General features: G+C 38.1%; 1 protein-coding gene across 6 annotated transcripts in view; it reads right to left on the bottom strand.

Moving 5' to 3' along the window:
* Slc25a14 (solute carrier family 25 member 14) overlaps positions 1-26,491 on the bottom strand; it is a 31,115-nt gene extending 4,624 nt beyond the window's left edge. Inside the window, exons 1-10 of one of the 6 annotated variants that reach the window (XM_076918834.1) lie at positions 26,345-26,412; positions 24,719-24,763; positions 22,195-22,242; positions 21,017-21,110; positions 19,312-19,459; positions 16,325-16,419; positions 14,026-14,111; positions 10,681-10,776; positions 3,842-3,966; positions 2,592-2,727 (exon numbers count right to left, since the gene is read on the bottom strand). In XM_076918834.1, the coding sequence (XP_076774949.1) occupies positions 2,592-2,727; positions 3,842-3,966; positions 10,681-10,776; positions 14,026-14,111; positions 16,325-16,419; positions 19,312-19,459; positions 21,017-21,080 (750 nt within the window). In that variant the 5' untranslated portion in view covers positions 21,081-21,110; positions 22,195-22,242; positions 24,719-24,763; positions 26,345-26,412. Of the gene's footprint in view, positions 1-2,591; positions 2,728-3,841; positions 3,967-10,680; positions 10,777-14,025; positions 14,112-16,324; positions 16,420-19,311; positions 19,460-21,016; positions 21,111-22,194; positions 22,243-24,718; positions 24,764-25,966; positions 26,213-26,344 lie in introns of those variants that run through there. The other 5 variants (XM_034486349.2, XM_034486351.2, XM_034486352.2 and 2 more) reach the window with 5 other exon arrangements.
* Positions 26,492-27,198: the final 707 nt, after the last annotated feature.

Raw genomic sequence — 27,198 nt, 5'->3', positions numbered from 1 at the left:
TAGTAAAGGCCTTTATGGGCAAAGACAGGAGATCTGGAGAGTGAAGAGTAGGAAAGGCAGAAGGCACATTTAAGGTGTTGGCACGGGTGTCTAAGAAAGTATATGGATGAGCACTTGGACGGAAAACATCGAGGGCTGAACAACTTTCAGTATATCTGGAATGTAGGAAAAGGGAGAAAATACAAAGTATAGGAATGAAAAGGATCCTACAGAACTATACATTTCCTTACAGAAGTAGTGACTGACTGGGGCACTGATTCTCTGGAGGATACAGTTTGGAACAAGACTTTACTGCAAACAATTGTATAGTACTTTAGCATCCTCAGAAAGTAAAAAGGCTCTGTTTCATTATATACCTTTCTGTCTGTGAATAATCCCACAGATGCTTACCTTCAACCACAAACTTCCCCCAAGTTACAACTATTGCCTCTGAATACCACTGGCTGTTCCCCATACACATCAAACTAACCATCAAAAACCATGTCTCCTACAAAATCTGTTCTTTAATTTTTTTATATTATTTTTATATGTATGGATGCTTTATCTGCATGTTTGTCTGTATACCATATACATGCCTGGTACCCACAGAGGCCAGAAGATGGTGTTGGGGTTCCCTGGGACTGGGGTTGAAATGGTCATAAATTGGCATGTGGCTACTGAAAACTGAACCCAGGTCCTCTTTAAAAGTACCCAATGCTCTTTTAACTTCTGAGCCCCATTCTTATGATTTGTCTATTATCTAATGCCATCATCTAGTCACCAAATCCAGATCCAGGAAGCCATCCTTGATACCACCCCTCTTCCTTGCATTTCTCTGTTATCATCTCAACAAAACTGTACTGACTAAATCAACTAAACTAGTCTCACTTCTGTCCCATCTTTCTGCCTCAGTCATATTGAGGCTCAGGCCTTCATCCTTCATCACTCAGATAACACAAGACTTTTAATCAACAACCTTACCTCTAGGTCAATGTCTCTTTAAGTCAATCAGATCAGCATCAGTACTACGTGGGACCTTTCTGGAAATAAAAATTCTCAGGTCCCATTTCTGACATGTTAAATTAATCAGGTAGTTCTGAAGCAAGTTAAACTTAGAAGACCCATTTACTGCCCCATCCGTATCCCCTCTTAGATTGCTTGTCTTCAACCTTGGAAATTCTAAAACTATTGACAAACCAGGTTCTGAGTTGACTGATCTAAGGCAAACAGGGGAGCTGTGAAATTAGTGATTCCAATGTGCACTCATGATGGAGACCCGCCATCTTAGATCCTATTCCCACACAGACAAAGTGATCTGCTTAAAATACAAATGGAGCCTGGTTAAAGCTTTCAGTATCTCCAACCATCGCAAGTAGTTAAGATGGCTTCCATAACCCAAAGGTCTGAGTTTATTGCAGCATTCCTACTTGCTAACCGTGAAATTCTAAGGGAGGTGATCCTTCAGTGCTTCAATATCTATCTCATAGGATAATGGGGAGAATTAAATGAATGAATACATGTAAGTCTCATTAGAACAGTTCCAGTAAAGAAATTTTTTATACAATAAAGTATACAACAGAAGTGAGCTATTATTCTTCAATTTATGAACATCCCCTGAGAGTTTATTTCAAACTTCTCAAGTGAGAGCTATCATTTTCTGCCATAGATTTTTTTTTTTAGTTTATCACTTATTAGGCTGTATTGATTATCTGTTTGTAACTGCCAGTGCTTTAGGAATAGGAGTAATTTCCTTGTAGCTGTTAAAATAGTGTCCCATAAATAATAAATAGCTGTTCAATAAAACTGATAACAGCAAAAAAATCATATGGCCCCTCCGTATTTTATCCCTGAATTTGTTTTTATAGCAGTAACATAACCAATACATCTGTATACTTTTATGATATTCAGCTCCCAACAGAAATACTAAAAACAAAATGTGATCAACAAAACAAACTGGAACTTAAATCAAGGACTGGGTTTGAGGTTTGTTAACTACCAGGCTTTCTACTAGAGTCTCTCTCTTATTTGAGGTTGGCAAATATGGGCTACAGTAAATCTTACTAAATGTTTTTATTTCATGTGTATAGATGTTTTTGCCTGCATGTGTATCATATGCCATGTGATACGTCATGTGCATGCAGTGCCTATGAAGGCCAGAAGAGGACATGGGATCCTCTGGAGTTAAAGTACCATGTGGGTGCTAGAAATTGAACACAAGGCCTTTGGAACGTAACTGCTGGGCTATCTCTCCAATCTCTTAATTAAAAAATTAACAGTTCACAGATAAGTATCATTTACATCTCCATTCCTCCTGCCCTCTTTTAACGCCCCCTTCCATGTCCTCAGATACATTAAATCTTGGTATCAATAATTCTTCATAATGCTAATATATGTATCCTGTATTTCCAAGCACTCAAATTGGCATAATATTAAGAAGCAATACGCATTAACAATTTTCCTAAGAGATGGGTTATTTGCCTTGGAATGATTCTCAGAGACTACTAAAAAAATACATATAATGGCTGTTTGATGTAGCAAGAAGAATAAGGCCTGGAAAAGGTCTCAAACATCAAAGAAAACAGAATTTGTAATGAACTACACAGCGTCCGTACCTTTAAAATACCATCCAAAGTCCCCTTGTAGAGGTCCACATGTCCCACGATCGCCCTCTGATTCATCATCCGAGTTCTCACCACATCCACAGGGTTAGATGCCAGAGCCCCAGCCAAACCACAGGTAAAGCTGGAACTAACGGTGAGAACTTCTTTAAGATCACAGGTTACACCCACTCCCACCACTGGCCCACTTAAAAAGAATGTAGGCCAAATGCAAAAAGCATAAATAACTCAGATCCATCAGATAAAATCTGGCCTCCCATCAATTATAATCTAAAGAGAAAGAAAACCTTTTCTAATGAAGGATCATTCAAAGGTTGTTATCCCTTTTATTTCCTTCTGAAACTCAGCCTCAGATTTAAAGGAGACAGTCCATAAACCTAACAACATCCCTAAGCGGGACATGTCCTATAACACTGATCAGTTATATCAAACTGTCAGACCACAGCATATAGCAAACGCATTTAAGTAGCAAAATATCAGAGGCTACGTGACAAAGAAAATGCAGTATGAGCAGAAATAGTCTTCAGTCGAAAACTGTTTAGCTTCAGACACTCTAAATTTTCTTTGGTTCCACTGAGAGGAAATTTGCCTTCTGGTAAAGAAAAAAAAATAGCAGGTTGATGGGGCTGGGGCTGTAGCTCATTCAGTGTTTGACTAGCAAGCACGAGCCCTGGCTTTAATCCCAGTACCACATCCACGTGTCGTGGTGGTGCACACTGCATAGCTGTAATCCTAGCACTCTGTAAGACACGATCAGTCTGAGGCCAGTCTGATATATATGAGACCTTTCCTCTAAAGTCAGTAAATAAAGTACAAAGTGTTTAAAAATATCCAAAAGCATCTAGTAGGGTTCTATGCTATACCCAGCTGCCAAGTAGCCAGGTATCCCCAGGATCTGAGGATAAATGTGGGTAATGGTTGAGGGGAAATACAATCAGAGTGCTTTATATGCAGGTCATGAATATGAACATAATATGTGATACTAACATAAGAAAAGGTCAGACTGAACCACATAATCTTCTATAATGAATAATGAACTAATAGTGAGAAAAGTAAAATAGGAAATTCCACAATTTTATAGAAAACACCCACTGTTTTATATAATTAGTATATAGCAACAAGTTAAAAATTATAAAATATTCAGAGAGCTTGAAGTATTGGCCATAGGAGACAAGTGTTAGTAAAAGATGCTTTTTACAATCAAACTGCTAAACACAGAGAATGAATCAAAATAATTCACTTACACAAAGTGTGTTAAAATTGTGTCCCCCAGCATTCCTGAAACTATCAGGTGCTTCTTGGTGATATCATAAACGGGCAACTCTACTCCCACAACGATGGCAGCACGCTGAGCCGTTGGGACCACACCCTATAAAACCAAAGTGATATCAGAGAACTACTGAGAGTAACATATATCTTAAAGTGAAAAAAAAAGTCAATAGTGGAAACTGCCAGAAAAAAAAAAAAAACCTCTGAAATGTACATAGTTCATTCTTTCATACTCAGAACCTCAGTATTGAGGAGGCAGAGAAGGCTCCTTCCAGTGAGAGACCTTATCTCAAAACAACAAAGTAGACAGTTCTTGAGGAATGCTACCCAAGGTTATTCTCTGTCACCCACACAAATGTACGCACGTGTGCATACACACACACAACATCAAAGCAGAAAGAGGATACTCTGTGAAGATGAAAGTACTGAGAGGGTAAATGTATACAATAAGGGACAGATACCAAAGTATGTTATATACATATATGAAAATAGCATGCTAGGCCTTGGTGGCGCACGCCTTTAATTCCAGCACTTGGGAGGCAGAGGCAGGCGGATTTCTGAGTTCGAGGTCAGCGTGGTCTACAGAGTGAGTTCCAGGACAGCCAGGACTATACAGGAAACCCTGTCTCAAAAAAAAACAAAACAAAAAAAGAAAACAGCATGAAACACATTTCTATAATATACACTGATAAAAAGTTTTTTTTTAAAAAAAAAAAAAACTATGATAGGTCTGATGATATAGTCCTGTAATTAATCTCAGCTGCTCATGTCGCTAGGCAGAAGAATCCTAACTTTAGGGCCAGAGTGGACTAAAAAATGAGTTCATGGCATTACTGAGTAAGACCCTAATCTCTCAATATACAGAGTAGAAAGAGGGCTGCTGATACAGTTCAGTGGGAATGTGCTTATATAGGACCCATGAGGCCAAGTCCAATCTGCAGTACTAGAAGAAGAATTTCTTTAAACAAGATGAGACATGAATATTGTCTCATGTCTCAAAGGACAAAATAATGAAAACATTGGAAGCCGGGCAGTGGTGGTGCACACCTTCAATCCCAGCACTTGGGAGGCAGAAGCAGGTAGGTCTCAGAGTTCAAGTATATATACCTAACAAGTTCCAGGCCAGCCAGAGATACACAGTGAGCTTTTTGTCTCTAAAATAAAACAAAAAAAATGTCAGTGAGGAGGAGTAAACTTCCCTGTTTGATTCCTGAAACCAAAGATGAGAGTAGGTGAAAGCAGAAGTCTGAGGCCGAAGGGAAAGAGCAAGGAGGAAATGGTGCTCCCCTGAAGGCCTCCTGTGCTGAGGCAGCAATGACCTAGCATGATAGCCCTAGCCCAACTCACAGGACCACAGAGGGCTGGCAGTGCACCCCAAGGCAAATTTGCTCATTATCCCAGAACAAAGACAAGCGGATCCCCTGGGGCTTTCTGGACACCCACTCTAGCCTAATGAGTGAGTACCAGGCCAATGTGAAACCCTGTCTCAAAAAACAAAAAGGATGATGTTTGAAGTTGTCCTCTGGCCTCCACGTACAGTACATGCAAGTGCAGCCGCATGCACATAGGCAACTACACATACAAAGCACAGTAAGGGAGGGGTGGATCTTTGAATAATATTATACAAAACAATCATCCTAATGCATTGTTCAAAAAATCCATGATTTGAAATGTCTGCCATTCTAAGTTCAGAGAAAAAGGAATATACATAGTCAGAAAGGATTAAAAGGAAATATATTAAAAGTTTATGTTTGTAGGATTAGAGATAAGATGATTTCATTTTTATACCTTCCCTTTTTCTTACTTGCATGTGTGCGTGTATATGTATGTTATATGTGTGGTACACATATCATGTTACACATGTGGCTGTCAAGGGACACCTTGCAAGAGTTAGTTCTCTCCTTGCACCGTGTGAGTCCCAGAGACTGAACTCAAGCTCGCAATCTTTCAGAGGGCATTGTCATCACCCAATGAACCATCTCGCCAGCCCTATGATTTTTATGTATTCACAACAGATTTTTTACCTTCATGAGTTTAACTGAACATTACTCATTTTGTGTAGGGGCAGGTACATGGAAGCAAGCCCCTGGAGTGGTGTACCTTGTTTCTTGAGACTGAAACTTTCGCCAAGACCTGGGCTTCACATATTAGGCTATGCTGGCTGGCCAGAGAGGCTCAGAGACTCATCTATCTCTGCCTCCCCAGTGCTGCAGTTAAAGTAAACACTGCTATGCCCAGCTTTTGATACTTTTATGGGGGTTATGGGAATCAAACTCGGGTCCCTCACATTTGTACATCAAACATTTTACCATTAGAAATATCCCCCAAGTCAGCTGACCCTGCTGATCTCACCTAATAATAGCTTCCTCTAGAACTCTTCCACCTGCTTCATTCTGCTAAACAGTGTGACCACGCCCATGAGACCATGTTGATGAACAATAAGGCCCAAAACTAATGGAAGATTTCAGCCCACAGATGCATTTATATATGTGGCCTATTGAATATTCTTAAGATTCAATTAGCTGTCTAGTGAAGGTGGTTTCACAAAGAAATGCAAGTTTTTAGCTTCTCTTGAAAAGTCAGACTTTAGGGGCTGGAGTGACAGCTCAGAGTAAAGAGCCCTTGCTGCTCTTGCAGAGGACTCAAATTCACTTGCCAGCACCCACATAGTGCTTCACAACTTTTTCTAACTCCAGTTCCAAGGTACTCAGTGCCCTCTTCTGGCCTCTGCTGGCACTGCATGCATGTGGTACACTTACATAACATTCAGACAAAATACTCATATAAATAAAATGAGCATAAAAATCTGAAAAAGAGTAAAAATTTAACAATATCTGGTTTCCTATTAATGTGTGCCGGCATCAGGCGACAACTAAGGAGCAGGTATCCTCTTGAGCAGAGGTGTGTTCCAGCTCACCAGACAAGCCTCACCACACAACTATTTCTCCTAATGTCACGTAAGTTCTATTTTGTTGCCGTTTCTGTGTATAGTGGAGTCAGGAGCAACATGAAAACTTCCCAGGAGCAACTGCTACAACCAAGACAAGAATATTAAGCAGACTAAAAAGATCACATATCTGCAGGGGGAAAAATATTTCGTTGTTGAAATTTTTAGATTTTTTTGAAACAAATTGGAGGTAAGAAAAAGTTTTAATATAAATTGATGTGCAGGCATACTAGGGATTGGACCTAAGGATTCATGCGTGCTAGGCAAAATATCCACCACTGAGCTCTATTTTCTCAGAACCATTTATATTTACATAAAATATGCCTATCTCAAGGCAACACATAACAAAATATACTTTTCTTTTCATTATGCACCTGGATGATGTTAAGTAGTCTGGAAAAATAAAGGGAACTGTTAAGCTCCTCAAAAAATTAAACATAGAATTACCAGATGATCCAGCTATTCTACTTCTAGATATATACCCCAAAATATTAAATACAGCATCCCCAAAAGGATATTTCCATACCCATGTTCATTGCAATATCATTCATGATACCCAAAAAGTGAAAGACACCCAAACACTCATCAATGGTTGAATAGATAAAGTGTGTGTGTGTGTGTGTGTGTGTGTGTGCATGTATACACATGAATGTGTGAAATGTATAAACAATATTTTTTCAATCTTTAACAGGAAAGAAATTCAAAAACATTCTTGTGCATGGATGAACACTTGCTAGAAGGGAGGGGCTCCTAAGGCCCCACCCCTGCCCAAGGATCTATAGACAGCTAACTGTTGCTGGGGGAGGAAAAGACAGTTTATTTCAGTGGTGTACATACTGGTAAGGTGTCTATGTTCCTATAAGTAAAATTAATGAAACACATCAGTTCACAACTAAAAACAGGGAAGTAGAGGAGACAAACGGGAAAGAGGAGAGGGAGGGAAGCAAGAGAGGGTAATGAGGAGTGACTATGATAAAAAGACATCAGATACATGGATTAAAATATAATTGAACTAATTAGCAAATACTAATTTTTTTTTAAATTCTGGATCCTGGTAGCAAACAATGTGAATAGATCCAATATCATTGAAATTTTGTGTGTACTTTATAACAATTACCAATGGATAAAAATAAAAATGACTTAGTTCTCCTATCTAATTTATAATCTTGCTGTTTGGTCTTTGTATCTTGGCATCAATTCATAAAAATGTTCTAGTTAGTTCTAGTCTGGTTTTAAATGAGATTAGTATACCAGACTGTTAGCAAAAACCAAACCTCAAGGATGATTACTGGGTGCTATGAACACTAAGCAAAAGTTATGTCTATTATCAAAAGAATATATAACATAATATACTTTGTTTCTGTAATATTGTGTGCTAGGATCATACAAGTAATATGACCATAAAAGTAGCTACACTTGATTATTAGGTATTGACACATATGCATGTTATCAGAATTTCACTTGATAAATTACTTGTTAATTGCAAAAAGAAAAGTTTACCTTTTACAACAGCAAGACATGCCGGATATCATATGACTAAGTAGGCAATCTCTGCACCGTTTAATGTGGTGTTTTCAAACATGCACATCTTGCCTTGATGCAAAAGGTTTAGAATGACTATAATAAAGCCAGTGGTCTCAAGTTTCAGGCAATAGAGGAACATCCCAAAGACCACATGAAAACACTATAAAACACTATATATATATATATATATATATATATATATATATATATATATGTATATGTATATATGTGTATATGTATGTACATATACGTATATATACATACACATGTGTGTATATATATACATAAATATGTATGTATATGCATACACATATACACACTATATCCTGAGCTCACAAATAGGTGAATTTTTAATATAGTCTAGGTTTTAGAGTTATTTATTACACATACACACACACGTTTTTCCTACATGTATGTCTATGTACCACATGTGTGCCTGGTACCTTCAAAAAGTCAGAAGAGAGCTTTGATTCCCCTGGAACTGGAGCCATTAATAGTTGTTAGCTGCCATATGGGGACTGGCAACCCAACTCTGTCCACTATAAGAGCAGCAAGTAGTTTTTGTTTGTTTGGTTGGTTGGTTGGTTTGATTTGGTTTTCTCAAGACAGAGTTTCTCTGTGTAACAATAACTCTCTTCTATAGACCAGGCTGGCCTCAAACAGGTCCATCTGCATAAAAGTGTGCATAGCAAGTGTTCTTAAGCACTAAGCCATCTCTCCATCTCCTTAAATATTATTAACTTTCATTCCCTCGACAACAGTATTGTTAACACAGAGAATCTTGCTCTTTTTCTAAATTTTAATTTATTTTTTTATTTTTAATTATGTGTATCTCGGAAAGGATTTGTAGACATGAACACAGGTGCATGCATTCTGTGCCACCCAAACATGGGTCCTCTGCCAGAGCAGTCTTGATCTTAATGGCACAGACATCTCTCCATCTTCTTATGAGACACATCACAGACAGTTTAGGGAACTTTTATAAGGTCTACAATATACAATTATATTGTTTTTGCAAAATAACGTATGAGTTTATGTAATCAGAGACAGATCAAGTAATTATGCCAAAACTTTGTCAGTTGTCTAATATAGATATGTGTTTATACTTCAATTCTTTCTGCTCTATTTTGTTTGAAGTTTTAAAGTAAAATTAGCTGTAATAAAAGTATAAAGAAAATAACAAAACTTTATTTCAAACTATCAATTGGCCGGGCAGTGGTGACACACGCCTTTAATCCCAGCACTTGGGAGGCAGAGGCAGGTGGATTTCTGAGTTCGAGGCCAGCCTGGTCTACAGAGTGAGTTCCAGGACAACCAGGACTACACAGAGAAACCCTGTCTCAAAAAAACAAACAAACAAACAAACAAAAAAAACAAAAAGAAAAACAAACTATCAATTGGCTTTCCATCCTATTCTGTGCTCTCACGTGTTCTCTCTCTCTCTCTCTCTCTCTCTCTCTCTCTCTCTCTCTCTCTCTCTTCCCCTCCCCCCGTCTGTTCGCATATTCTAATAATACTCTTATTTGCTGTTAGAATAATTCAGTGATCACAACAGATTAAAATGCTGTCCAATAACAAGGTCTGGTGTCACAAGTCTTTAATTCTAGCACTCAGAAGGTAGAGGCAGGGGGAAGCTTGGTTGAGTTTGAAGCCAGCCTGGTCTATAGAGTGAGGTCTAGGACAGCAAGAACTACACAGTAAGCTCCAGTCTGAAAAAGAAAAGTTACTACAGCAGAAGACGTGTATAGTGGAACAGACTTGACTTCTCAGCACTAAGGAGACAGAAGCAGGAGGATCACAAGTTCAAGATCAGCCTGGGCTACTTAGAAAACCCTGTCTCAAGATAAAAACAAAAAATACTATAATAATACAACAAAAGAAAAATATAAATAAAGATTAGAAGATACTGATAAAATGTTCACAGTGATTATCTCTAAGTGGTGAGACTACTGGAATTATTCCTCATATTTTTATAAACTTAATATTTTATCATATATCTTTCACTTTATAAGGTTAAAAATACTGTTATACTCTTTGAACATACATACTACAGAGACCATCATAGACAAATATTAATGAATTTAATCCAAAACTGACAAAACTATATTGAAACAAATTCACTGTAAAGTTTAAGAAAGCAAAATGACTATTTCGAATTATACATGTTTCTCACACATACAACCCTACACCATATGTATCAATATAGGAATCAGTGGTAAATTTTGGTCCTTTCATGGGTAGCAGGAGCTTCTTGCCTTGCTTGGAGTTATAAGTCACAATCTCCCAGCTTAACATGAAGACTCCAGTATAGAGTGTAATGTAACACCAGTAAAAGGTACTCACTCTCCACAGACCCCTGGTGCCTTCCTGCTGGTATATATCAATGAAGCTGCCAATCATGCTCCCTTGGAACAAACTTCCTTGAGCCTGCATTCGAATCTAAAACAAGATGGGAATATTTTATTTTCACAGAGATTTTACATCACTCCTTTAAGATTAAGAAAAATGGTTTTTCAAATTGTTTTTAAAACTATTATGGTGAAATCAATGAATTAAATTGTACACAGATATAATTTGTGTCAAAGTATATCTATAAAGATTTCCACTAGACCTCATATTCCCCATACTAAATCTATAATTTCTGGAGTTGGACAATAACAAGTATTCAGTGAGATATAACTAGTTTGAGGCAGGCATGGTTGCACATGCCTTTAATCCATTACAGCACTCAGGAGGCAGAGATAGATGGATCTCTGTGAGTTCAAAGCCAGCCTAATTAACAAAATGAGTTCCAGGACACTCACAACTAACTACATAGTTAGAACCTGTTTAAATAAAAACATATGTATTAGCCAAGCAGTGGTGGAACACACATTTAATCCCAGCACTCTGGAGGCAGAGGCAGGCAGTTCTCAGTGAGTTTGAGGCCAGTCTGATCTACAAAGCAAGTCCCAGGACAGCCAGCGCTGTTATTCAGAGAAACTCTGTCTGAAATAAAACAAACAAACAAATAAATAAATAAATAAATATGTAATTAGTTCAGTAAAAATTAGGGGCGATTCCAATGTCAAAAACTAATAGCAACAACACACTGGTTACATGAATGATGACATGTTCATTTAACAGAATACAGTGGAATCATAACATTTTCCCTTAAAATACATGTAGAGTTTAGAAAGTGTTAAAAATTGATTGCTAAACAGAAAAGTGCTGCAAAGCAGTATATATAATTCTTATCAAAACATGTGAAAATTTTAAAAGCTACAAACATAGTGAGAAAACTAGATGAGCATACATACCCAAATATTAACAAAGGTTTGCATATGAATGGGAGTCTCAGAAGATTAAACTCTTCTGAGTTTAATCCCTTCAAACAATGATTGAAAGAGAACTGATTTCAAAAGGTTTCCTCTGACTTCTACATGTACATACATGTGCCCCTCCCAAAATAAAATAATGATGATGGATAATAATAATAATAACAATAATAATAATCTTAATTTGGGGGCTAGAGAAAAGGCTCAGTGATTTAGAGAACTGGCTGTTACTCCAGAGGACCTGGGACCAACATGGCGGCTCACAGCCCTCCTTAACTCCAATTCCATGGGATTCAGTGCTCTCTTCAGGGTCTATTGGCATCTGACCCATGTGGTACACATGCATACATGCAGGCAAAACACACATATACAAAACATATTTAAATTTTTAATTTTTAAAAGAATGATAATTTATATCAATCAAACAATGATCAAAATAGCGGTCTTATATTTGTGGATTCAACCAATCACCAATCAAAAATATTTCCCAAAAAATTGTATTTGTAATGAACACATGTCGATTTTTTCCTTATCATTATATCTGGAATAATATAGCAAGTATTTATATACATTTACGTTAAACACAAGTAATCTAAAGAGGATTTAAAATATATAAGGGAATACACCCAGATTATGCACAAACAGCGTTTGGGTCTATTTAAAGGACTTGAACATCCAAGGATTTTGTTACCAGCATAAAGCCCTGGAAGCAAAACCCTTATAGATTCTGAAGGATACATATTTTTTTTTTTTAATGCCGGATAAGCTCTGCTGTTAACTGCTGAGTCTCCTACACTTGCTGTGAATTATCCTCCATCCTGATTTGTACTTTCTCTTATAAATAACGAACTTGATTTTTTTTCTCCTAACTCATGGCTCGAGATCAGACTCAGCAACAAAGAGTGTTTGCTGGTCTTCCAGAGGACCCAGGTCGGATTCTAGCACCTACGAGGTAGCGCACAACAGTCTGTAACTTCAATACTAGGGACTACCTCTCCTGGCTTCCATGAACACTGCATGCACATGGCACACAGGCATACATATAGGCAAAAGCCCACACACAAAAAATAATACGTTTTAAACCTGAGACTCGTGGCTGTAAAATAGCACTATTCCGAGTAAGACAGGAGGACCAGGAATTCAAGATCATTCCTCGCTACTTAGTGAGCACAAAGCTAGAATGGGCTATATAAGATTCTGTCTCAGAAAAACAAACAAAAATCCTAATTTGTGGTTCCCTCGCAGTTTAATCATACATTTAGTGCTTTATTAATTAATGAGAAAAATTTACCATTAGTCACATAAAGCTGAAGGCTAGCATTAAAATAAGTGTTGCATTCTGTGATCGATAAAACACTATAGAAGTACAGATAAATTCTTATCAAATCAGCACAAGCCAAAGCTCATCCTTAATAAAAATTTGGACAACATAAGGAAAGACAGGAATAATATGAATTTAGAGTAAAGCAGTTATAAAAGAAACTACTGTAAAGATCTCGACCTTAATTTATCCCTTTGACGTCCCAAATTACACAACAGGTCAACATAGCATCTGAAGACTCGGAATAGATGAGAGATGTGCCTTTGTTTTGTAAAATGGGAAAGGGGCTATTGGAAACATAGTCACTCTTACACCACTTGAAGGCAAGAATACAGAGTAAGGAATCTCAAAAACGATTCCCTTAAACTACACAGGCTCTGTGGTGTTTTGACTAGGGATGGCCCCCATAAGACTCATGTGTTTGAATGCTTGGCCCATAGTGAGTAGCACTATTAGGATATGTGACCTCATTGGAGTGGGTGTGGCCTTGTTGGAGGAAGTATGGCACTGTGGAGGCTGGCTTTGAGTTCCAATATGTGCTCAGGCTCCACCCAGTGTGACATGCAGTCTCCTCTTGCTGCCTGTGGATCAAGACAGAACTCTGAGCTCCTTCTCCAGCACTATATCTCCCTGCACACTGCCTTGCTCCCACCATGATCATAATGGACTGAACCTCTGAACCTGGAAGTCAGCCCCAATTAAATATTAAATATTGTCCTTTATAAGAGCTGCATTGGTCATGGTGTCTCTTCACAGCAGTGAAACCCTAAGACCTACCCTTGAACCTAACCTATAGGATTACAAATCCTAGTATGAAAACTAATGGATTAATGCACATCACATTAAACTAGTTTTGAACATCTACTATGAAGCATAATGTTAATAAACACTGCGTTATCTTCACTTCAAAACAAAGAATGAATGAGACACCACATAGGTAAGAGATTTGCCCAAGATTTTAGAACTAACAATAGACAGTGTAAGAATGTCAATTTGAATCTGAGTTAAAGCTTGTGGCCTTTCAACTTCCATGACAGGCGTATCTCTTACCTTTAGAACATCAGTAGGATTGGCAATAGTAGATGAAATCACTCCTGACACTACCCCACAGATCATATTAATTAGGAGAGTCTCATCTGTAACAATATAAAAGAAATACATAAAGGAAGGCTCATTTTATTAAGTATTGATTTCTGGAGTACCTGAGATATTGTATGAAGAGAATCCTTTCTGGACAGATGACTTAAAAATAAACTTCAAGGTTTATCAAAGTAAAACCTCTCAAATATTTATAGACAATCCCAAATCAATACAAAATGCGTACAAATTATACAATATAGACCATTATTTCCATAAAAACATTATTTTGAAGATAAAATATATAATATTGTTCTACTTAACTGTCAATATACTACATAAATTAGAATATGGTATTTCCATTTCAACCACTTCATTAATGCACGTGATTTTTGTCTTTTAAATTCTTTTGAGATTATAAGTTAATTATAACATCTCTCCCTTCCCTTTCTTTCCTCTAAACTGCCCCATATACCCCTCCTCATTCTCCTTCAAATTCATGCCCTCTTTTCACATATTGTTATTACATACATATATGGATCCATATATACATATATATCCCTAAATATAATGTTTACCCCACATAACATTACTTGTATATATGTTTTCAGGGCTGCCTATTTGGCATTGGACAACCAAGTGGTATGCTCTTCCCTGGGGAAGACCACCTCCTCTGCTCCCAGTTTTCTGTGGTTGCCTATGGTTGAAGCCTTGTGGACTTTTCCCTGTCTACTTTGGCATATCAGTTGGTAACATCCTTATTCAGTCTTTTTATGGATAGTCAACTTTAAAGACTTAATAACCAGATGTTAAAAAAAATATAATCTTATGTATAACAAAGTTATCTAAATATTAACTTTGAATGGCATTATACATCTCCCAGCCTCCACTTGTGTACAGAAGGCTTCTATAGTCAAATATAAAAAAGCAGTAGTAAAATCCCTGGCATTGGGGGGGATGAATGAAAAGATTTAGACACGCTAGGACAGCACTCTGCTACCCAGTAATACCCTCAGGTCCAGAAGAAATTACTTAGAAGTAAATTCCCTCAACTATGAACGAGAAGAGAGGAACAACAGAACATAGTGTTCTACAGAGAAAATCCCATCTTCACCATTCCTTCTCCTCACAAGAGTCTAGAAATAGAAAATTAGTAATGAGTAATCTATGAAAGAAAAATATTTTCAGGAAAGATGAAAGTGAATCCTTGAGGAGTCCTACAGAAGAGGCTCCAGAAAATAGTGATTTAGAATAATGAAGTGTCTCAAGAAATATTGCTAAGAGGAAGTTTCTCCAGCTTCCCCAACTGCCCAGGAAACACAGACCTCTGATAAAATAGCCATCACACAAATATCAGGTTGAAATGGAAAAACATAAAACAACTCTGCATGTGGGTAAGGTGGCCATAGGTGTATCAGAATCCAGACTATAACAGACTAAAATTTATCTACCTGCCCAAAGCTTACCAAAATTGACATCTAGAAAGTGTCTTTAAGTCCACTAACTGATGAAGAGTGTATCCATTCTTCAAGGACATGGCTGATCTAGGCTTCTTCAGGAATGACAATATGGGTTTTTTCTTTTAGTTTTTTTATTATTATTTTATCCAGGTGGTGATAGTATACACATTTTGTTCCATCACTTGAGAGGCAGAGGCAGGCAGATCCCTAGGAGTTTGAGGCCAGCCTGGTCTACAACGCAAGTTCCAGGATAGCCAGGGATACACAGAGAAACCCTGTCTCAAAAAACAATCAACAAACAAAAAAAAAAAAAGAATTTTTATTTTAAGCCAAGTGGTGTGACGCACACCTTTAATCCCAGCATTTGGGAATCAGAGGCAGGTGGATCTCTTGAGTTTGAGGCCAGCCTGGTCTACAGAGAAAGTTGCAGGATAGCCAGCACTGCACAGAGAAATCCTTCTGGAAAAAAACAAACGAACCAACAACAAAAAATGGATTATTATTTTGGGGGAGGACATATATGGCACATGTATGGAGGTCAGGGGTCACACTTGCATGGAATTTACTATCAAGCCATCTTGCTAGCCTAGAAGTTTTTTAGTTGATAGTAAAAGACAAATGTGAAGAGCAGGTGCCTCTAACACATGTATCCCCTCTGTAGGGATTTGGCCCAAATCAACACAAGCTCACCTTTATCCATGCAGTAAGTATCTTTCATTGACTGCCAGCATAAGATGGTAAACATTTCACACTAAGCATGACTTCAACAATCCCTTTGAGGATAACCTCAAAAGAAAGTTGAGCATACTGACCTTCCAGACGTTCTACAAATAATCGCTTCAAGCTTTGATAAATACCAATTTTGATGGTGCCATATGATGCCTGTCTTAGTAAAGCAGGGGCAATTCTGCCCAAAAAAAGAGAAAAATAAAGAAAAGTTAATTTTACTTAACACACATTTGTAGATTTTATAATTTTTATATCTGTATCTTTCCAAGCAATAACAAGCATTTTTTTAATCACCCATGAAAAAAACTGCCAAAGAAAGCTCACATCCCAGATCATAAGACAAATGTCAACAAAGTTAAAAGAACTGAAATTATGCAGAATGTATAGTGGAAGCAAATCAGAAACTGATAAGAAGTATGCTCAAACACTTAGAAATCAAATAACATGCATGTAAACAGCATGTGGGTTATAGAAAGTTGTAAAAAAAAAATTCATGTATAGGCCTGAGTAAAATTTCAAATATATCCTATAAAATACATGGGATGATAATAATAACTAAAGAAAATGATGCTGTGAATATGAGAGAGAGAGAGAGAAACAGATACATGGGAGTGGGTCGAGGAAGAAAGAGAAGGAGGAAATTATGTAATTATAATTTTAAAATTAAAAATATTATAAAAAAAAATTAAAAACATGGGACACAGCCAGGCTTAGCAATCCAGGTCTGCAATCCCAGCTGCTACTTGCAGGCTAAGGTAGGAGAATGAGGAGTTCCTGTTTGAACTAGGGTGAGTAAAAGGCCAGCCTGAACAGCTTAGTGTGGCCCTCTCTTACTATAAAAAGTAAACTAAGACTAGGTAGCTCACTGACAGAGTACTTGCATACCATGTGTTAGGCCCTGTATTCAATCACCAATATTAGGAAACAATGGGGAGAGGAAAGATACACAGCCAAAGCGTAGCTGACAATAATTTATAGTCAAATGCTTACAACTACAAGAGTAAACTCCCCAGTATCTAACCTCCAGAACTGTGAAAAATTACTTCCTGCTATTTATAAGCTACCAAGTATATGGAACTTTCTTACAGTAGCCCAAACTAACAGTACTAAAATTTTAAAAAAATATAATTAAACTTACAGTTTTTTAAGTTTCCAGATTTTATTTACTTTTACTTTTTATACAAGGGTCTTTTGCCTACTAGTATGTCTATGTATCATATGTATGCAGTGCCCATGGAAGCCAGAGAAGGGCATAAGATTTACTAAGAACTGGAGTTACAGACAGCTGTGAGTTGCCATGTAGGTGCTGGGATTCAAACTCAGATCCTCTGGAAGAGCAGACCTACTGAGCCATCACTCTAGCCCCAAGGAATTCATTGTATTATTAAAGCTAAAAAAAAAATTAGTAATTCCCAGTCCAGAAAAGTTTACTGAAGAACACCACAAAACTGTTGAAGAATTAACATTAATCTTACAAAAAAAAAAATCTCTCCAAAAATAGAAGAGGGGATGTTTCCTAAATCATTTTAGCTATTATTATCTTGTTAGCATAAATCAGACAAAAATAGTACAAATAGCCGGGCAGTGGTGGCGCACGCCTTTGATTCTAGTACCTGGGAGGCAGAGGCAGGCGGATTTCTGAGTTCGAGGCCAGCCTGGTCTACAGAGTGAGTTCCAGGACAGGCAGGGCTATACAGAGAAACCCTGTCTCAAAAAACAAAACAACAAAAAAAAAATAGTACAAATAAAAACCATAGACCCAGGCCTGGAGAGATGGCTCAGAGGTTAAGAGCACTGGCTGCTCTTCCAGAGGTCCTGAGTTCAATTCCCAGCAACTACATGGTGGCTCACAACCATCTGTAATGGGATCCAATACCCTCTTCTAGCATGCATGCACACATGTGAACAGAAAACTCATATATTAAAAAAAAACATAAATAAAAATTTTTTTAAAGGAACATAAAAAAAACACATGCACCCATATTGCTCATGAACTTAGATACAAAAAGTCCTTTAGAAAAGATGAACAAATTGAATGTAGCAATAAAAAAGAGTCAGACATTACCCATACTACATAGATTTAAAAAAATAAAATCAGCCTTTATTTCCTAACAACTGCAGATACATCTTTAACCCAATGAAAAAGGAAGCAATAATGCCAAGATCTCAACCTACTTAAATTCTGCTCATAAACTGAAGATGTTCTCACTCATGCCTCCTTTGAGATGCCTCCAAATTGCAAAACTATACTTTAGGAGATATAAATAGAACTAAAGCAACAGCTCAAATGGTTAGGATTGAAGAAGAAAAAAGAAACAGATGACTAAATATGCATATTTCTCACTCTATAACTTGTATCAGGAAAAGAAAATCTTGAGGCTATCTATGCTAATGAAAGAACAAGGTAAAAAATGATCCAGGAATCACTCACTTCTGCATGGGGATCTGGCTTAGGTTGTTGCTATTGTTGTTTTTCTCCAACAAAATTATATTTTAAATAAGTCCAACATGGCTACTGGCAAATTTTATTTCAATCCTCTCAGCAATACTGGTAGCCTAGACTTAGGATGGCCTAGGAAATCTGCAGCAGGTGAACGACAAACTGAACACTAAATCATAAACTGATGGGTAATCAAAGAGTGATGGAAAAAGATGATTCTCCCTTTCTTTTATTCTTCACTACTATTTAAGCTGCCAGAATAACATTTCCTTCATATAAGAAATCTTAAATGCTTAAAGAATGTTGGCATTTGCCAAATCAGAAAAAAAATGCTCCCAAGAATATATACAGCCACCAAAGAGTGTCAGGAAACCAGGAAAAAAAGCTTTTGCTGCAATGATATTATCCATTTTCACATGTATTATGTACAGCTAGATTAACACAAAATCCAACGCTCAAGACTTACAAGCAGATGAAATGTACAAAAGCCAATCGATACAGAATTATAAGGTGAAATGGTGGACGTGAAGGGTGTAAACTATCATGCAGATGAAATCCATGGTTTCTTTAAAAAAACAAAAAACAAAAAACTGTTCTGTTCATGACATTAAAAAAAGAAGCCAGCCTTACCCTGAATATAGAGCCAAGATCCCTTCTTCCTTATAAATTCTGAACAAGGCATGAAACATCCCTCGATATTTTATTTCTTTGAAACGGACATCGATACTCTGGCCTTGAACTTGCAGCCGTGTTTTAGTAAGATCCACAGGGAAAGTGCCTATGAAGGAACATACTCCTAAGTATTTACAAATAACAGTTATGTTACAGTTAAATATAAGGGCAATGAAAATACTGGAAATATAGGACAGTCATTTTGATAACACCTGGATATCTATTCCACTGTCACTGCCAGAGGACAAAGGCTATAAGTGAAACGTACTAGCCTCTCCAGGAAAATACAACTTGCCACACAGTGTACCTGACACTGTGACACAGAAAATGCTTGAAGATAATATGCTATAAATGCAAAGGAGTTTAGACATGTCTTTGACTCTGTCTCTAACATACCAATGTCAATGGCATTTATCACTCTTTTCGTCCCACCCTCTCCCACCTCAAGTCTCCCTACCTACTCACCTCACGTTATCACAAGCATAGGAAAGCATTAGATGTTCTTACATGCCATTACAACAGAGTGTGTGTATGCTTACAACTCCCTAATATTATAAGAGGAAATGGTAAAGTCTCACGTGGGTCTACTCACCATGGTGCCTTAGATGACTGAAGACTAATACCAGCAGAGTATTTGGACCATTCTGTTTTTTAATTGTGTTTATTTACTTGTGTGCATGTATGTATGCGTGTGGGTACAGCTCATGTGTAGAGGACAATCTACAGGAGTCAGTTCTGCCCTATAATCACATGGTTTATATGGAGCAAACTCCAGTCTATCAAGCTTGGCAGCATGCATCTACCTTACCTGCTGAGCCATCTTGTCTTCCCTAGCATGATCCTTCAATAAAGTTCCCTTTTCGTATAGCAGCACATATAGGTAGGTTTTGCATGAATAAAATGGGATTTAAGAAAGATTTAAAGATCTAAAACTAATAAGCTCTTTATGTATGTAGTCCTGGACTTTTGTGACCTGGATTGTATAAGACCAGAGCATATAACAAGAAAATCAATGCGCTGGGCAGTAGTGGCTCATGCCTTTAATCCCAGCACTTGGGGAGGCAGAGGCAGGTAGATCTCTGTGAGTTTAAGGCCAGCCTGGTCTACAAAGTGAGTTACAGAACAGCCAGGGCTACACCGAAACCCTGTTTTGGAAAACCAAAAAGAAAAAAGTCAACAAACACTGCTGGATTGTAGACATGGAGGAATCATTTAGGAAAAAGAAGAATCTGGAAAATGAAGTCACAATCTAATGATCTTGTTTGCTTCTAAAATAGAAGAGAGGTTTGCAAAAAAAAAAAAAAAAAAGAAGCCTGCATAAGAAGAAATTATAACCTTAGCATAAATGAAAGACCATTAGCACAGAAATACACAGAAACCACCATCAAATATAGTCCTTTACAATCATGCATATTTGACTTGAAAAAAATTAATAAATCACTGTTATCAAAAAAGTTCAAAATCTGACTTCTTAACTTCATTCCCCATATCATCACTAGAACCTCCTCAGGAATATTATTTCATAACTGTGCAACAGCAATTTTTAAAACAAAGATGCCAATATTCCCCCCCCCCCCCCGCTGGTTTTCGCCAAAAACAATCAGTACCATACGTGACTCTCTGTGGCATGAAACTCAGATTTGTCATTCTTCTCAATTCTTACCGAACTCGGCAACAATAGAGGCAAGGCCGCCATACACAAAAGGTTTCCAGTTCAGACCAGACATCTCATGGCTTAAAGTGGAACTTTTCTGATGCTAAAAATAAACACGAATCAGAACAGAGCACAAGAACGAAGAGAGCATTTGTTAATACTTTATTATATGATTTAAACAAATAAAACTGGCAAATCAAACAAATGTAGAGGAAAAAAAAATAAAACCACAAAGTGGAATGAGACAACATGGAGGGTCCTGTTTTATGTGCTGGATGATCATGAGTTTGTTCTTTAATGTCATTCTATAGGGGAGGCGTGCAATCACTCAAAAAAAATTAACATGTATCCTTCATTCTCTCTAATTTTACACTCTTCCCCACCCGAAGAAGCTTCAGCCCACCCAGCACACCCATCTCTGACATTCAACTAGACAATCACGAGTCAAGGAAACTGGAACTCAAGTTACACAGGCTGAGGCATCTTATAAAAGCAGTTCGTGGTATTCAGTTAGCTTGATTTAGGCACAAAGCACAAGCTCCCAACACTACCCAGTCATGTTCTCAGTCCTCTCAGCTCTCCACTAAAATTTAACATCTCAGTTCTAGGAACTAAGCTAGCTATACACCAAACCCACTACTCAGTGAGACCCAGGCTGAGCTAAGCAGAAATTCACCTTGCTTCTGCCTCTATGGACTATGGCATACCTCCCGAGTTAACCAAAAAAATAAATAAATAAATAAATTTGAAATCAGATGTAGTGGCACAGGCCTGTAATTCCAGCACTTGGGAAGTAAGAGTCAGGAAGATCACCCTTTGCTACATGCCTCATGTAACAAAATCATCTAAAAGGTAGATTAAAACATGGACTGCTAAGCCTCTCCCCATAGTTTCTGATTAGTGGTTTAAGACTTGCCCTGAGAATCAGAGAGTTCTCAAAGAATACCAATGCTTCCTCCTTTAAAAATTACTGCTGTAGGCATCACTTCCTAAATCCAGGTCCACTTGGAAATACTTTTTCTTATACAATCTCCAGTTTTTCTTTAGATATTTCTCTCTTTGTTAGAGTTTTAAAGTATGTAAACTACCCATTTTCAAAAGAATTTACAGTCAAAAAGGAACACTCTGAAATTAGATCATCTAAAGTTGAATCATGGCTCCAGATTCAATGCTTGTCTATCACTTACTAGTTGTGGCTCTGGGAAAGTTATTCAATCTTTCTCTGCCTCCATTTTCTGAAAATAATAATAATAAAAACTTATGTCATAGGGTTGTTGTTTTATATATAAGTATATATCTAACACCTAGAAATATCTGCTCAATAAGTTAATTATCATTACCACATAGTAGTAATTATCATTACTACTACATGAATTTATATCTTAATAGATAGCATTTGCTGTCAATGTTCCCCTTTGCCAGTTTGGGTTAGTACCTTGGAGTCACAGTTTGCTCCTAGAGGAAACAGGGTTTGGATTGATTTTTATTTTTTTTTTTACAAAAGTGATTCTCTGAAACAAAGCAAAGAGAGGCCCATGAGCATGCAGAGAAATGTCTTAGGTACACACTACAAAAAGGACTGTTGAAACTTCCTTTCAAATATAGTACATATTGCATATGTGAGAGATAACCCCTATCAGAGGAGAGTTCATTAAAACTCTAAAGAGCAAATTAGGAATTGACAGGAAAACTAGGACTATGGCATACCTCCTGAGTTTACAAGAAAAAGAAATTTGAAATCAGACGTAGTGGTACAGGCCTGTAAGTCCAGCACTTGGGAAGAGTCAGGAGGATCAGTAGTTCAAAGTCACCCTTTGTTACAAAGGGAATTTGAGACCAGCCTGGGCCACAGAAGACTGTCTCCAAAAGAACACGTGACAAAAAAAGAAGGGAAAAACTTTCTCTCTGGTCTCAAATTTCAAGATTCCCCGTAAGCAGCCTTTGATGTGTCAGATGTCTGATGTGCTGCTCCCCAATTTTTTCCCTTTACAACTTCGTGCATCCTTTGTGAGTACAGGAGAAAACAGAAGAACTCTACCACAACTTTACTACCTACTACTCAACATTTTCAAAGATAGTTAGTGTTTTGTCATTGCTTTTTTATGTGTTTGAGTGTTTGCTTACATGTATGTCTCTGCACTGCATGAATGCCTCCTAGCCACAGAAGAGGCTGTTTGAGTCCCTGGAACTGGTTACAGATGGTTGTGAGCTGCCATGTGAATGTGGGGACTTAAAGCTGGATCCTTGACATCTCTCCAGCCCCTACCCAAACTTTTAATTAAGAAAAATGTGCCTAGGGTGCAGAAGCAATAATGAATTGCTGAAAGTTGGAGATAGTCACACTAGGAAGCAGAAAGATCAGTCACTGGATCCTAGGTCCCATAGCTCAAGGGGTTCCCCAGTGAAGCTTTCACAATTCAGGGATTATAAAAAAACATCTAGAGGTTTTTTTTGGCTAAATATATGTCACTTAAGTGGCTATTACATCATTATCCCTGGGATACTGACAAATCACCCCATGTAAAATAATGGTAGTGAGTAGGTGATAATATTTAGTGCCTTTATTTTATAAAATAAGCATAGTGATCTTTATCAGTATCCCCTCCAACATACTTTGATTTAAATTTCATTAGGCCATAAAATTATACAACCCTATAGACAACTGACCAAAATCAAGACTGTCCCTTATAGCACCTCCCCAGTCACACTGGATAGTAAAATCTTTCACTCCAATGTTAGAAATGAAAGTCATGAAAAAAAATTCTGTATCCCTTTTGATTAGACTTTATACCACCCTTCTTCACACTAGAACAATTTAGAGGCACACTGAACAAATTAATTTTCCCCCAAAGGAGCCCTTCAAGTATATAAAGTCAGTTTCCATGGTTCTATATTTTCTCTTCCTCAGGCTAAACAATCCTGATCATTTTCTTCATCCTATGTATTTTAATTGAGTTACTTTAGCTGAAAACTTGAGTTTCTTTTAAGAGAGGGAGACATATCACACAACTGAAACATTAATGTCCCGGCAAACACCAGAGTCACATAAGGCTATATCCTGTATGCAAGTTATGTCCCACCTGTTCTACAGCTATGCAATTATTTTTTTTGAGAAATTTGTTTCTTTTACATCTTAAATTCGGGCATAAAATGATGAGTAGGTTGAGGTTCATTCTCTAGGTGTCCTGTCTCTTCCCCTCTTAAATAGATAAGATTCCTGAAAAGATGACACCACATTTCACAAAACTTCTTATAAACCTCATAGGAGCTATCATAGAATGAGTACAAACAAGCCAGTCATTGACATGCAACTGTACATAAACAATTACAGAGGAAGCCACAAAAGGAATTTGCTGGGCCTGGACAATACTATATACCCTGTTCAACACTCTCATTTCCAGATTCTATACCTACAAACCCTTGCCTCTTGGTTTTGTTGCAGAGAATTGCTTTGTAAAGTATACCAAACTCCTTGTGAAGTTATTTTGACTCACAGAGGCTAACTTCAGTTTTGGTGAAAGTACAGAAGTCATATCTATGAAACAATATAAATACCGTACCTTAAATATTTTTATTACATAAAGATGCCAGTAAAATTTGGCTTCAGGATTTGTACATCTCTTCATAAGATCTGATTGTGGTGATCTTGATAGCCTAACAAGTAATAATAAAAGTATCCTAGAATCCATATTATATAGCCCCTACACTTACTTCAAAGTCTGGTCAGGAAATTCTGGGTAACCTTCTTGGTTTCTCCTTTAAGAAAGAGTAGGTATTAGAGATTCTCATGTTTGGAAGATAGCAATTGGGAGCCTAAAACTATGTGTTGAAGGCATACTTGATACTCAATCCAGCAATGTGTTATGAATCTAATTGGTCTTTTAAAAAAAAATCACAGCCCGGTGTGGTTATGCCTGTCCTTGAATCCAGCACCTAAGAGATAAAACAGGTAGATCTCAGTGAGTGAGGCCGGCCTGATCTATATAGTGAGACCCTGTTGCAAAAACACAAAAATAAATTCACAACTATAATCTAACATAAGACAGCATTTGCCATTCTTCCTATCTTTCCTGCACAATCATCTGATGGATGAAATTAAATACTTTCTTAGAGAAAAATGAAGTGTTTAAAATGTATAGCAATCTATAAGAGCAAGAGAAACATAGAAAACAATTGTATGTGTGTAAACAATTTGTAAAAGCTGTTGGAAGTGAGAGAACTGAAGTTGGGTTTCCACAGAGTAGACTGAATCTGGATAGGAGCAGGTAAGGAAGACACTTAGGAGGGGTAAATAGAACGTATAAAGACAAATGTGCAAACACACACAATCACGTATTATGTATCATATATATGCATGTATCATATATATGCATGCATCAATATAGTTTGTACTGAGACAGAAATGGAGGACCCAAGCAGAGTATGCAATAAACTTGTTCGATGAAACAAGTAAAGGCTTCTACTAAAAGGCTTGGAAACAAGGAGGAAGACTAGTTCTATTAATAGGCAAGTGAATTAAGGTAATAGCCTATTGTAATTAGCTACGAGGGACTCCAAGCACGGTGCATTGCAAACAGAAGAGGTAGGGAACGAGCTTAAGAGTGGGAAGTAGGCAGAAAACAATGCTAGTTCTTTAACAATGAGGTTAAAGTGTTGAAATGGAGAGAAAAGGTACTTCATGATATAAATGAAGAGGAGGAAAGAGTTAATGTCTAGTCTAAGTATCTCTAAAGTTGGGCAAGGAAACACTGGTAGAAAACTATAAATGTCCCTGCCACTACTTCATCTGAGAAACAAAATTCATGTTGATAATAGCTGTGATCCCAATCAAGTAACTGAACTGCGTTTTAATAGATGCCTTCAGTGCCTCAACCTCAGGAGTGACAGGGGGATAGAAAGTGATAGGGAGCATCTTTCAACAGCATCCCTCACACTGATACAATGGAGGTGTTTGCTTACTCCGCTTACAATCACTGCCGCCGCTGCAAACTTCACCCTTAGAAAAATTAGGATTATTCCGGGAAAGATACCCATTCACCCTCTGGGTGCAGGATCTTGCCAGTTCCTCGGCTGTCAGAGCGAATTCGTAGAGAGAAGGGAGGCGCCTGAAGGAGGCAGCCTCCCAGGGGGGTCGAGGAAGCAGAGCTCAATCGAAGAAGTAAAGCCACCGATGCCAGAAGAGTGAAAGACAGGGAGGGGACTCAGCTGAGGGGGAGAGAGAGATCAAAGGACCGTTAAGCCCCTCCCAGGCCGGGAACCAAGCCAGCCCGGCCCCGCGCGGCCTGGCGCGGCCCAGCCCCGCTCCCCAACCTGGAAGTCCAGGAGCTTCCCCCTCACCTGCTCGAGCTCAGCAGACGACTGGGAAGCGGAGGCTACCACAGTAGGAAACGCCACCGCAGCGCCAACCCGGAAGCATTGAAACCAGCGGAAGTAACCAAGGCGTCGCCTCGGCAACAGTGGCGCAGCCATCCTAACTCCGCCCACTCCTAGCCTGAAAAAGCAAGGCGCGAATGAATGGAAACCATTAGGTTCTAAAGGCCAGAGTCCAGAAGCCTTTGCAAAAAGGACGGCAGCCAGCCACCTGCCTTCCGGGAGACTTCGGGAGAGGGAGCTAAGGCGCATAGGTATAGTAGCTTCTGCAGCTAAGGTGCTCACCAGTGAGGGCAGAGGAGGTACCTTGTCACCCACCCACCGGTGTTTACCAGCCAGACCGGAGCCTACGCTTTGCCTTTTTAAAAAAAAAAAAAAAAAAAAAAAAAAATGAGGGACGGTGGGCGGGGCGTCACGTGGACGGAGGTGGAGCAAAGGATTTAAGATAAATGTGGGAGAAGCTCTTTTGCATGCTTCTAGAACCCTTTTTCCCACTAGTGTGTTGCCTCATTCAGCCTTGATATGAGGGGGTTTGTGCCTAGTCTTATTGATATCTTCATATGCCGTGTTTGGTTGATATCCCAGGGAGGTCTGTTCTTTTCTGAAGGGGAGGGGGGAGGGGAGAGGGGAAGTCGGGGAGGGGACTGGGATGAGAAGTGGGAGGGGAAACTGTGGTTAAGATGTTAATGTATGAGAGAAGAATAAATATTGTTTAAGTGGGAGATTTTAAGATGAAACTGAGGACTGGAAGCTGAGCGGAATTTAGAGACTGAACCTAGGCTCAGAAAGGAAAATAAAAATAGGGGAAGCAAATAACTCTC

Source organism: Arvicanthis niloticus, chromosome X (genome assembly GCF_011762505.2).
Source record: "Arvicanthis niloticus isolate mArvNil1 chromosome X, mArvNil1.pat.X, whole genome shotgun sequence".
Classification (NCBI taxonomy): Eukaryota; Metazoa; Chordata; class Mammalia; order Rodentia; family Muridae; genus Arvicanthis; species Arvicanthis niloticus.
Note: the sequence above shows the minus strand (reverse complement) of the source record. Positions and strands in the feature narration are given on the sequence as shown.